At 37.5% G+C, this 14006-nt stretch overlaps 1 protein-coding gene across 1 annotated transcript in view; it reads right to left on the bottom strand.

Annotated features, from left to right (window-relative positions):
- Positions 1-2119: 2119 nt before the first annotated feature.
- The window catches only part of FANK1 (fibronectin type III and ankyrin repeat domains 1), a 34145-nt gene continuing 22258 nt past the window's right edge, over positions 2120-14006 (bottom strand). Inside the window, exons 5-12 of the mRNA XM_065407601.1 lie at positions 12027-12101; positions 11592-11657; positions 7556-7721; positions 5564-5707; positions 4803-4880; positions 4676-4720; positions 4487-4576; positions 2120-2230 (exon numbers count right to left, since the gene is read on the bottom strand). Coding sequence (XP_065263673.1) covers positions 2120-2230; positions 4487-4576; positions 4676-4720; positions 4803-4880; positions 5564-5707; positions 7556-7721; positions 11592-11657; positions 12027-12101 — 775 coding nt within the window. The remainder of the gene's footprint in view (positions 2231-4486; positions 4577-4675; positions 4721-4802; positions 4881-5563; positions 5708-7555; positions 7722-11591; positions 11658-12026; positions 12102-14006) is intronic.

Genomic DNA, 14006 nt, shown 5'->3' with positions numbered 1-14006 from the left:
GATATAGTAACACTTAATTACCCAATTCATAGGGTGATTTTGAAGCTTAATTAGTTAGTAGTTACAAAGCACTTTAAAAAACCATTAAAGTGCTACACGTTATCTAAGTCACCTCATAAACTTTCATCTCGCTGTCAAATTCCTGCTTTCGCATACTCTCTTCTGGATGGTGTTTGCTTCTCCAACATACCTGAATATTCCTTTCCAATATACATTCACATCTATTTCAAACCAACAGAAGACTTTTGTATGTATTAATTTATGTTTTTAAACAAAGCATTAAAAAGTGTGACCAGTGACTGTAAACAATCATTAACAGAGCAGTCACAGAAAAATATTTTTAAAAGCACTTTAAGGCAGGATATATAAAAATACAAGGCATGTTTTCACTAGGTTAGACTCTGGGAAAAAAGGTGCTATTGTTCTATAAAAAAAAAATGTAGCAACTGATAAGTAATTTTAACTGTTTAAACTGCAGACCATTTAGCACAGTATGATCTGAGATTAAAGCTACATAAACCAGCACATTACTTTTTATGAACCATTCATTTATCATGCTTCAGTTAAACTTAAATGTGCTTAACTTTTTCACACACTTAACTATATAACAGTTTGTGTTACTTTTGTACACATTTCTTATAGAATTTGTTATTTTAAGATATTACAAGTGAACACAATGTAATGCTGCAATAGCAGGACACTCTATTCATTGTTAAGAATACTATATTCAATAAACTGTACACACATTTGTTTTGTTTTGTCTTATGTAATTACCAAAATGATTTAGAAAAAAATGCAAGCACCACATCAAGAAAAAAATATAAGATACTACCTAAGAAATCAGTACGGTAACATCTTTCTTTGCTAGGTATGTCAATTATTTCATTTCGACACTCTAAATAACTGTAAAATTTCACCATGCAACAGAATTATTTTTCTTATACATTAGCATATCACAGGCACTTTTTTGTTATACATGTATGCAGATATTTTCTAAATATGTACTTAAAATTTTGAAAAAAAAATTATAGGAGTTTGAACTACCACCTTTATATATGGTAAACTAACGGAAAAAACTTGTTTACAAATATAGTGTTTTCTTTAGCCATTGGGAGCCATAGAGCTACAAGCTCCCATTTTAGAGCTGCATTTGAAATATCTTACTGAGCATATGAAGGAAACATAGATGTCTAACACAAGCTTAATTTCTCATACAACATTCCTTGCTAAAGCGTTTGCAGAACAGAAATTACGTTAATATTGAAGGAGCAGTTTATCTGCTTTTCTATTACCAAGGGGTAGGAGCAGCTTTAGGCAGGCTAGACAGCTACTTTTGGTGTCATATTTTTGGGTATCCTGAAATTTCCTTAAACAACTTGTGTTTCAGCATTATGTGAGTTTGTCATTAGTTTAAGAAGCTTCCAACTCCTTCCCAGCTGCAGATCTTGCTCTGTTAGTAGACCTGTACATGTAATATATACATTACCGCTTTACTTGTTTTAAACATTATATAAGAAGGTACTGTGGAGAAAACAGTATGTAAATATAATTAAAGACTTTTCCTGATACATATGGATAAGAGGGCTGAATTAAGGTTGCACAAGCAACTTTAATTCTGGTATTTCCTTTTCAGTGCTTCTGTTTGCAACTTTAGTAACATTCTTCTAACACTTTTGTGTGTGTAATTTCCTACATTTTTAAAAAAGTAAAAACAAGCAAAAAAATTTAACCCCTTCTCCCCCTGAAATTCCATATTGTTCTTCAGCAGGGTTGAAACCTTTAGACCCCTGCTATTTGAGTAAATTCATTATAAAGGGAAGGAAGATTGTCAAATAAAATGTAAAATGACAGACAGAAGAGTAAGAAATAGTCTAGTTTCCTTCCAGCACAAAGTGAGAGATAAAAACATCCTGTGTTAGATGATAGATGTGTAAACAGCCCATCCCTGGAAAAAATGTAGATGCAGAGGATAAGCATAAAAACAATCCATTATTTGTTAATTGCCATGCCTAACAGTACTACTGTTTTCATGGTTCCATTTCGATTTTAATCTTACAAGGTAAATAGAGAGGAAAAGAAAGTTAGCATCTGCATCAAAATGGGAATCATATTAGTTGGCTTACAGTTTTTTGAAAGGCTGGATTAAGAGAACAGAATTTTCACTGCAGACATTATCTTTGCCCTGGAAAGTACTAGGAATGCTTTTCTGATTAAAAAGAAGATTTGGCTTCTAGAAGAAATAGCACAAATGGAGGAAAATCCTAGAACTGTTGCATTTTCCCCTGCCTGCCCACCCCAGGCATCTTCCAAAGCCCCTTCTGTTCTGCATAAAACCTGAACAGGAAAGAAGAGTCACAAACAAGTTCTTCCTTAATGAGGTAAATATTTCTGATAGTACAGTCTCTTTGTTAGCAATCTTCTTCTTACAGGAATTGCAAGATACTGAGGTTTATTTTATTTTTTTTCAAATTAATAGAATTTTAGCATACATTTATTTTTTGAATTTTAGTAAACTGCATCCATATTGGCAGTGCTGCTGGGCAACTGGACTGCTTAAAACAACATAGCATCAAGGATAGGAAATGTTGGCATCATTTTGCAAAAAAAAAAAAAAAAAAAAAATCCACAGTGGCATTCTTGGTACTTTAAAGGTTAAAAATACCAGTCTAACACTGGTTATCCCGCTCCACAAAATGAAAGTTACTTCTTGTGGATGCATACTTTTAATTTACCTTTACATAGAAACACAAAGTAAGTGCAGTTTATGCTTTAAGACATATGATAGCATTATCAACAGGACAGAAAGTACAATGATTGACACTTAAAAGTAAACATTTACACCTGAGAGAACTGATGTGCCCCATTGTAATATTTCATTGTAGTAAGGAAAGTATTGCAATGTATCATGATAAAGGAAAACATCTACATTTTAATGTCAATCCGTGTATATTTTAAAAGTGACAGCATGCAGAAGACTTTCAAAATATAGTTATGTGGATGTGTTTTATATAAAAAACATCAACTATAATTACCATATGAAATATGGTAATTGTCAGTAAATAACCTTGATGTGCACTCTCCCCTCTACAAACTTAAGAGTACTTTAATTACATTTTAAATGGTCTTCCCATTGTGAAAATTTAAAGCATTCAAATTGTATAAAACTCTGCTACTTGTTTTCTCACTGTTGATAGTAAATCAACATTTATCTCATAATTTGTACAGTTTACATTGGCTGCTACTAAAATTGTGTTGATTTTTAAGTTTTATTATTAATGTTTAAAGCTTATCACTATTTAACTCCAACTAGCCATTTCTGGGTTTACTAATACCTTGCACACTATATTGTGAATGCAAGAGTTACAAGCAATTTTTAAAATAATAAAACATTATTTGGTGACCAGGCCAGGTTAAATGTTGCATTAATGCTTTGGAATTCTTTAGGTTTGAACTCCAAAAAACTGTTAGACTGTGCCTTTAGTGATGATTAGACTGTACCTTTAGTGACGATTTCCTCTTACCTCCCCAGTATAGGCCTTGTCTTCTCTACTGAAAAGGGTAACTAATACACATGAGCTATCCCAAGGTAAAAAAAAAACAGCGAAGACCAGTCACTTTACTTTTACCACAAAGTGAACTCAGTGAGGTCAATCCCTTGAAGTGGGTATAAGGCTCTTTATCTTGTGATAAAACTTAAGTGCCTGGACTTCATTGCGTTTCTACCGCAGGATAGATTGTGCATGCGTGTTAGTTGCCCCCTGATGCTGCAAGACCGTGTATGAGGAGGTCCCTGATTATTTACATCAGATAATAGTTACAGTTAACGTCACAACTCAGCTTCCACCCTGAAATCCACCTTTCAACTTTATTTATTACATACACCTTCCTAACCTAACACATTATCCTGGAAGGATATTACAGTCCTTAAGACTTAAACTTAGTCCTTCAGTCCTATGGCTGAGTCTGGGCATGCTGCACAAGCAAGATGCTCATTTCCTGGGGAGAAAGAAGGGACTTCCTGGCTATTTTAAGAGTGACACTGACAGGCATCAGTGGGAGTTACTGAACATTCTCTAGCCAGAGGGACAGTTACTAGGACACAAAGGAAAAGAAGAAGAGGGAAGTAATAATAAAAAATATGTGAAAAAGAATCTTTGTCATGAGCTCTGAGAGGGGCTTAGAATAGGAAGGGGAATGATATACAAACTACATTTATGAAAACATTATTTTGATTTACATCTAACTCTAAATGCAAGAGAATATAAAGTAGTGTTAGGAAACAATGACAGTACAACATACATATATATTTAGATACAAGACAACATCCTCAAGAAGCTGAGCTACACATTTTAATGAGCATCCAAGAATCTGTAACAACTGAACAGTATAAAGTAAAACAAGCAAATTCTAAGGCTTAACTGAGGGCCAGTCTTCATGTTTTCACCTTACTGGTAGAAAAAGCACTCCTTTTCTTTTATTTAGTTACCTCACGTGCCTGTGAGCCAAGAACTGGTGGAGGAAAACTGGTGTTCTCATTTAATTTTCTCTTATTTTCTTCTAACAAGGTGACCACGCTCTAAACAAAAAAAGCAGAAAGATTAAGGGAAAGGGAAGGGTTTTAAAAAACAAAACCAGTAGAAACCAGGAAATCAATATGTAAAATAATTATTCATACGTGTCTGTGAAAACCTCTAGCCATTTCTAGAAGACCTTTGCCATACTGAAAGACAAAACAATGGCATATTCAAAATCTTTTTTAGATTTAAAAAAAAAATTATAATATGATGATTGTTTTTAGCTACCTCATTTTTAACAGTAGCATCTGCTCCTTTATCCAGCAGCAACTGAATCAACTCTTCATGGTTATTTAATACTGCCACCTGCAATATAATTAGAATACTATAATACATAGTCTTATATTACAATACTGTTATCTGCCACAAGTTAGTGTATGTATGTTACATTACACAGGCCTCAGTCTTGTACTGGGATCTGCTAATGTGGACTCCAGTGCCCATGCAGAGTTCCACTGGCTTCAGTGAGATTCCAAATGAGTGCAGAGATCAGCACTAGCTGAATCTGAGGCAGGATCTGGGTTTTAGACAGCAGAGAGGGCTCTGCGATAATATGTAGACTTGCAAAAATCAAAATATCACACACATGTATTTATAAATGTTATGGATTTAAAATGTACAGGCTATGTTCCTCTGTGATGACTGAAATGATAACATGATATAGAAAGCATTTTATCATCTTTATAGAATACATAACTATAGTACTTCAGAAAGATAAATTCTGAAAGGGTGAGTGAATCAGAGAACTCATCCTAATAAAAATACATTTGAGCCTATGACGTCTACTCAAACTAAGTACTGTTATTTTACAAACCAAACCAAGAGTTTTTTTTAATGTATAATGTATTAGTAGAGGAATAGTAGTAGTTTTTGAATGAATAACCACTGCTATCCTACTGCACATCTGAGTTAAGAATTTTCTAACTGTAGTCAAATTCCTGACCTTAATTGCAAGTACACAACTAAACTGATTATTGAAAAAGGCATACCATTAAAGGTGTTTTGCCATCTTTATCTTTCATATTCACATCTGCTCCTGCTTCAATTAAAAGAGATGCCACATCCTTATTCCCTGTTACTGCAGAAACTCTCATCAATGGTGTCCATTCTAAGCATGTATCTTTAGTATCTACCTATTGCAGAAAGAAAGACATTTCTCATACTTGAAAAATAAAATCCATATTTAAATAAACAAGGATTTTTCACATTGCTGAGCAATTGCTGAACAAATTCACAACCACTCTGAGTGCAATCAAATTGTGCCATAAACCTAAAGGGACTAACTCACATATTTAAAATAAATTATATGCTGAAGAGCTTTGCTGGATCAGGGCTACAGTACTCAGTACCTTCCTTGCTGGATGAAGCCCATAGGCGTTACAATTCTGGCCGGCCTCCCAGAGGATATTAGTAGTAGTACTTAGGGTACATATTTTAATTGGAGCCCCAGAAAGTTTCTCCTGCAGGCTCCAGTGAGTACATGCTCCTTTTAAGAGGAGGCAATGTATTCCTTGCTCTGCACCCAAGTTGCATGGTAACTGCTTTAAGAAAGTAGACATTAGAAGTGACTCCTGTATGTTTTCAGGCCTTTGAAGTTTGTGCATGGAGAATAGATTTCTTCCTCATCCAAAAGAATCATAACATCATTATGTATTTATTATTTATTGCAATTTAAAATAACAAAAATGCAAAGCATTAGGCACCCTAAACATATAATTAATATTACAACAAAACCTCAGCAGTATGCCAATCATTTAAATAAGAAATCTCCTTTCTACCCCTTGATTCTGGAACCTTTGTACTACAGCTCCAGTAGTAAACCTGAATATGGCTGGATATCTGATAAATTAAGTATTCAAAGTCCATATTCTTTTATGGTAAAATAAAAAAAAAATGTATACCAAAGAAGAACATGGTAAGAACCTAGATAAAATTATTTTAAATCTGAAAAATAGAAACATGCCATTTCTATGTCAATATTCATATTTTTCAGACTGCAATATGCAAGTTTAGGTCCTGAAAATATACAACTCATTTTCCTTTAGGTGGAGTCATTGTGGAATGCAACAGGATCAAACTTCACTCCAAGATTTGCAGATTTTTCAGTTATCAGTAACCTCTACTACCCTACTCACTGGGCTAAGAATGCTATGTGACAATAAAGTTATAATGTGAGGTTTCATGACCTATCTAGCACATAATCCCCTTCTCTCTCACTTTGCACTCCTGCAGGAGCCTCTATCAACATGACTTTTCTTAATCTGAACTTGTTTTACAGGTCATTTCTTGGTGCTTTACAGTTCTAGTATTCTCAATTAGAATAACATTATACCCATCAATCTTTATCTCCAGATCTTTAACTTTTCATTTAGCCTCCCTGCAGTCTTCAACCAGAGCTTGATTAAATTATATCCACCAATTTGCTAATATTTGCTGAGCTGTTACTAAGAATATCCCATTTTGTTTACTAATGCAAGATTGTGTCTCCAGATGGTGCGAAATCAAAAGTAGGCAAGACTGCCTGTCTCCAGTTTCATGGAGGCTTGGGAGCAAAACAAAATGCCAGATTTTTATTAAAACTATAAAACCTTCAATTTTAGGCTCTTCAGGGTCTGTCTATTTCCCTATTAGCTATCTACAAAACAATTACCAAAGTATAGTAATTTATTTATAAAAACAACAGAATTAAAAGGCAGCACTTCCCCCAGCCTCCTGTAGCAGATTCTCTATGTTCTTATCAGAACTCTGACCTCACCTTCCCCCATTTTTCTTCAGTTTCACAATTCCTAGATGTTCAGGACCTATGTCATGGTCACAGTCACTATCCATTGAGCAATATGATGCACTCCTTTATCCCAAGGGGCTCAGATATATACTTAGCGAGCACTAACATTCCCAAAGTATCACCAGGCTATCAGGCAACCTCTTTATGTCCCATAAAATGCTGTTTTCTCTTAAGAACACACAGATAAAATCCATACCTGACAGCCATCATTAATCATCCATTCAATAACCTCACAATGTCCTCCATCCACAGCCCAGTGCAAAGCTGTACAACCTCCCAGATCTCTGACTTCCCAAGAAGCTCCTTGTTCTCTGAGGTATTTAATAATATCCAGGTGACCAGCAAAACAAGCTAACATTAGGCTGTAACATAAAGAGAATTATTTTGCTGGAAGAACAGGACATCATTATTCTTCTTACATTGTTGACTTACTTTAATTTGGGCAGCCTTTTCTTGTCAACTAGTAATTTTGAGCTGACAACCACCAACTTTACTGATATTTAATGTACAGCTAAGCTGTAGCTGTCCTTGGGAGAGGGTGAAAGAAAGGCACAAGAAGACCCTTCACTTCCCCTGCTGCACCCCACTCTGCCTTCAGTGCTCCAAAACAGAAGAGAACCATAATGCTACAGCCAGCATAACCCAACTACAGAGGAGAGAGCTACTAGTAATGAACACCATAATGCCACCTTCCTGCATGCTGGCAAGCACGTGGAGGCCCCAGAATAGAAATGGCCATTAATGAGTTCATCTTCAGACAGCGACACTGGAACCATTATGCTTTCTCCACCCCTACACTGGCATAAGAGGCAGTATGTTTCTCAGCCTTCTCAGGTTGGCAACCCCTTATTCAAAGTCAAAAATGTTTGAAACTCCTTTGCATTTACTATAAATGTTACAGTAAAAAATGCATCAGTAATAATCCTATTAATCTGTGTATCTTTGAGAAGCTAACCGAGAATACTAGACCTTAAGGGTAAGGGTGTGCAGAGAGCAAGGGAAAAGATTTTTCTTTGCTTTAGATTGTAATATAATTTTCAATGCCTCGTGATCACCCTGACTGCCATTCATGATCCCCACTGTGAAATACTGATCTAGTGGATGGGAGCACTGGACTAGGGAATATGGCTTCTAGCCCCTGCTCTACCACTGCCTCAGTGAGTGACACTCAGCAAATCACTTCACCGTTCTGTTTCTCATTTCCCCTCTCACCCTTAGTCTGTCTTGTCTATTTAGATTGTAAGCTCTTCAGGGCAGAAACTGTCTTCCTATATTTTAACACCACCTAGTACAATGGGGCATAGGCGCTGACTCAGTGGGTGCTCCGGTGCTGGAGCAACCATGGGGAAAAAAAGGTGGGTGCTGAGCACTCACCGGCAACCCCCCTACCAGAACCTCCCCATCCCCACAGTGCCTCCCAACCGCCGGCGGGCCCCGCGGATCAGCGCCTCCCCGCTCCCTCCCTGTGCCTCACGCCCGCCACAAACAGCTGCTTCGCAGCATGCAGGAAGCTGGGAGGGATGGGGGAGGAGCGAGGATGCAGCGTGATCGGGAGAGTGGGCAAAACTGGGTGGGAAGAGGTGGGGTGGAGCAGGAGCAGGAATGTGTGAAGTGGGGGCGGGGCCTAGGGTGGAGACAGGGATCGAGCTTCCCCCCCCCCGCTCCCCCTGGCACTTTGAAAAGTCAGCGCCTGTGCAATGGTGCCCCTGATGTTGGCTGGGACATGCAGGCACTACTGTAATATTAATAACAATAACACTGTCAGAGACACAAGGTGGGTGAGGTAATATCTTTTACTAATAAGATATTACCTCACCCACCTTGTCTCTCTAATATCCTGAGACTGACAAAGCCACAACTACACTGCATACAATAACGCTATCACTCAGGTGATGCACTTCCTACTCTAACACAGTTCTGGCTCTTAAAGCCTTAACTGAATCCTTAAGGTGAAACGAAAATATAAATACGTTTTTTATTCTGAGTATTAAAATTAAAACAAGATTAGCCTGTAATAATAATAATAATAACAATAATAATAATGCTAAGATGATGTTTTGACTGGCCACCTGCCTAGATAACATCTAAACAATTGTCTCATTAGTGATTCATTAATATCTCTTTCTCGCTAATCTCTTTTAAATAAAATAATTATATAGCTACAAAACTGTACATTCAGCTAATATACTCACACTTTGTGTTTCTATTACCCTTGTCTTCTCCCTCTGACAAAATTTGGTTCTACACCCACCTGTCCTGTATTGTCCCTATTTAGACTGTAAACTATCAGGACAAGGACTGTCTTATTTTATTTTTGAACAGCACCTGTCACAAGGGAGCTATTCAAGTACACAAACAATGAAATCACACATTTAATTTTTGAGCCCTTAAATTCATTGTCAACCATAATAAAATTGCTCTATGTTAATCATACAAGAAACATGAATCAGTAACAAATCATCATAGTTTTCCCTTTATTTTTAAATTGGAAAGAATCTAATTTATATCTATCACAGTGTTGTGTATATACACTTGCTAATCTTAGATGATATCCGACAGTCTTCAGTCTTTCTCAAAACCACGAACCCTGGCATCAAATGTGTGCATGGATAGAGATGAAAACACACTTTACCAATGCACAGGAAACAAGACAAATACATTTCTTTGGCGAATGTGGAATAAAGTTAATTGAATATTGATGCTCTGTGTATAAGAAAGTATATATAAATTATTGAGCCTGCCAGTTCATTACCAGGCAGAACACACGTATGTGTGCATACTACAACCCCAGAAAGCCATAACTGGCCCATTGATCATCCAAGGGGGCAGGGAAACAGATTCGTGATCTGACAAATAGAGAAGCAGATGGACAAATATCCTGGGACACTTGAAAAGGTTCATCACTGGGAGCATTTGTCTTTTGGATCACGTATGGAACCAGGTAACTCTACCTCTCATGGTCTGATTTACTAAGTACCAAACAGAGTAGCCTAGTTATGAGTGGAGAGGACAAGCAGGATAACAGAACTGCCAGAAAGGGCTGCCTGAAGCTAAGAATGCAATGGGGAAATCAGAGTGGCTACACTAGAAACTCAAGTAGCTACAAATGGACTGGGCTACCTGAATGCTTCAGGGGTGACAGCTGTAAGGGATCCCAGCAGATTGGTAGCAGTCTCATCAGAGAAGAAGTAGGGTGACAGCTGCAAGCGAGGGGACAGGCACAGTAAAGAATATACCAGAAGGAAATCACTGGGGAGTTCAAGTTCAAAGGAAGACGTTTGTGTAGAACACCGTGAGGCCAGACTAGAAGGAACCCAGACAGCATCAAGATAGTGGCACAGATAAAGACAAGATCCAGGAGAAAAAGAGAGACCTAGCAAGCTTAACTAGATTTTAGGAGGCACCGCCTTATGCAAATCAATTAATTGACTAATTTGCATATTTAAAATTCACTTATTACCATAAACTTGTTTTTAAAAATTGTGTGCGAAATTAGTGATGACGAAAGGCACTGTCATGATAGTTCTGGTAAATGATACGTTCTGTTTATCTCCAGGGCAGCAGCAGCCTCCATAGCCCATGCACTTATCAGTCTCTCTCTTGAGTCTGCCCATTATTATAAAGCATTGCGGTGAGTTTGTGATGTGGGAGCAGACACACACCAAATTCATCTCACATAGGAGCCACCAAAGAATCACTAGATGGGATCAACTTTCAGCTGAATATGAATTTTGTATAGAGGCTCTAATACAGAACAGCATACGGTGCCTAACAACTACATATCTATCATATCTATCGGCCACTTCTCTTATCTTACTACAGTCTGTTCTAGTGTTTATTTGAAGAGCGGGTTGTTCCTTGAAGATATTTTTATTTGTCTCTTTTCTTTACAAATGAGTGAATTTAGAGATTAGAGCCACGCAATGAGAGTAAATACTGTGTAAACTTCCTCTTCAGACCTCTGCTAATGCAGCTGACTCCTGATCTACTATTCTCTTTCCTAATGAAGTCCTGTATTCTTCCTGAACAAAGATTCCCAGTTTACTGAACTCCATAGTAATTTTATGATGTGGTCAAATGGAGACTAAGATTAAATCAATAAAACTCATTTTCAGTTGTGACCAAAACTAGAATCTGAATATCAGTTTCCAGAAATGAAAAAAATATTGATGCGGTAATGCATAATAACAGTTCCCCAAAATCTCTGGTGAAACAATATATCCATGCAGTACCTGTCCTTTCCACTTCCATTCTTCTGATTTACATCTGTTCCATTCTGTACCAATATTTTCGCAAGCCTATATAACATAAAATATTTTCATCAAGAACAATGCCCAGTAAACTAACATTTCTCATTAAAATAGAAACTCTGAAAGAGTAAATAAAAACTTAGTTTTGCACACAGTCTATTACTGATAGTAAAAAAATATATATCCTAAAAAGGACTTTTTTGATTTTCAACAATAAATACATAGAAGAATAAAATAAACACTCTGGATTAACTTTATAAATTGTCAAAGTTGCCTTTATATTATGAAAAAAAAAACATCAATAATATTCTATTGTACTTTTCCTAAACTGACCATCTATTATTGTGCTCCAATATAGTAGAAAAGTGTAAAAAATCTATCATGCACAACAAAGAGGTAAAAGAAAAACAGTAATACCTATCATATCCTTTCTGCGAAGCAACCATCAGAGCAGTAAAGCCTAGTTTATCAGGAACATCCACCTTCACATGTCTTACAGGAGGAGAAAAGAAAATGTTACAAACTAGTGTATTTCAAATATTTTCCAGAGACAACTATAAATCTTTCCACAACATATTTCTAAAGATTGTCTTATACATTCAAAGCATTGTAATCACTTATTAATTTTGCCAACAGTGTGAAAGTAAAAACCATTAATCATTTTATCAAAAATTCTGACTACTATTCTTGCTGACTTCTATTATTACAGTTTGTTTTTTATTGTTTTTTCCATAGAAATTCATTGACAAATATTTTTCAAGTTTCATTTTTCAAAAAAAAATAAGCTACTTAAAAAATTATAGCTGCCTAGGTAAAATCATATTTTTAGGGAAAAAATAATTTCACCATGTCAGAGTTGAGGTTGGAAATATAATGGAAGTCAAATAATAAATAGAATATTCTAATAAACATTTGAAAAAAAATCAGGAAAATTGGACAAAGTTTCACAACAACCTTATTCTAACCCTGTTGACTTAACTAGGATACTAGTCTATTATACAAATGAAAGCAACTAGAAATTGCATGTTACTGACTGCAACTGAATGGGATAGTAACTTGCTGAGTGATTAAGATATATACTTTTACATAAATAACTCAATGAGTCTGTGTGCATCTCTATGATTATGATATTCTATGACATTTGTGGTCAATTATGACGAATAGACAAGAGAGACATGCCTATCATAGGGGGAGGATGGATCAGGTTGATCAGGGTGAAGTAGAATGCATTCCTTTACTCACACTGGGCTGCTAAACAGGGATGGTATCTCTGCACATGCAAAGAGCTGTGGAGCTAAATCCTGGAATGGGAGCCCATCACCCGGTCTTCACGCAGGATACAGATAAGATGTACCTCAATCTGTGCAACACATGAAGCCTTTCCCTTGCTCTGTCAGATATAGTAGGTTCAGGCCACCACATTCTGGCCTTATCTCTCGGTTTTCCCAAAAAAACTTGCTCCTGCTGATGCATCCTATACTTTCTACCCTGCACACCTGCCAGAAGTGGTACAGCACTTTAAACAGCTAATTACTAAAACCACCTAAAACAAACCAAGTTTATCAGGCGCTAAGTAGAGAGTGATAAACACCTACGGTCCCCGCTATGCATGTGAGGAGTGCAGTGAGCAGAAAGAGTGCCCTGGCTCCACCACATCTCACCCCATGGGGGCCATTCCCTACTTACCAGGCGAAAGCCACAATCCATCCACCATCTAGTATGGGGAGGAGGTGACAGTCTTCGTTCTAGATCAGAGGTGGGCAAACTATGGCCCACGGTCCCCCTCCTGGGGTCATGTAGTAATTTTTGTTGTCAGAAGGGGGTCATGGTGCAATGAAGTTTGAGAACCCCTGCTCTACCTTTCTGTTTCATCAGAAGTCCCCTTTTTCTTGTGTTATGAGAAGGGGTGAATATAGGTGCCCATTTTCTTTATTTTGTACCCTTTTATGATATCCCCTCTGCCTTATTTGTGAACTCTGTAAAATAAACACTCCCAGTTTCTTCAATTTCATTTCACATGGAAGTGTTCCCATGCTTCTGATCATTCCCATTGCCCGTACACCTTTACCCCGATATAACGCGACCCGATATAACACGGGTTTGCATATAGCACAGTAACCCCGGGGCTCCGGCAGCGGGGCTTGGGTGGCGCTTTAAAGGGCCCAGGGCTCCGGCTGCTGCAGGGAGCCCCGGGCCCTTTAAATCACCGCTGGAGCTCTGCCGCTGCTACCCCCAGGGCTCCGGCAGCAGGGTTCGGGAGGCAATTTAAAGAGCCCGGGGCTCCGGTTGCTGCGGGGAGCCCCGGGCCCTATAAATCACTGCTGGAGCCCTGCTGCTGCTACCCCGGAGCTGCGGCAGCAGAGCTCGGCCGGCGATTTAAAGGGCCTGGGGCTCCGG

Source organism: Emys orbicularis, chromosome 7, assembly GCF_028017835.1.
Source record: "Emys orbicularis isolate rEmyOrb1 chromosome 7, rEmyOrb1.hap1, whole genome shotgun sequence".
NCBI lineage: Eukaryota > Metazoa > Chordata > Testudines > Emydidae > Emys > Emys orbicularis.
This window is presented reverse-complemented; position numbering and strand designations above follow the sequence as displayed.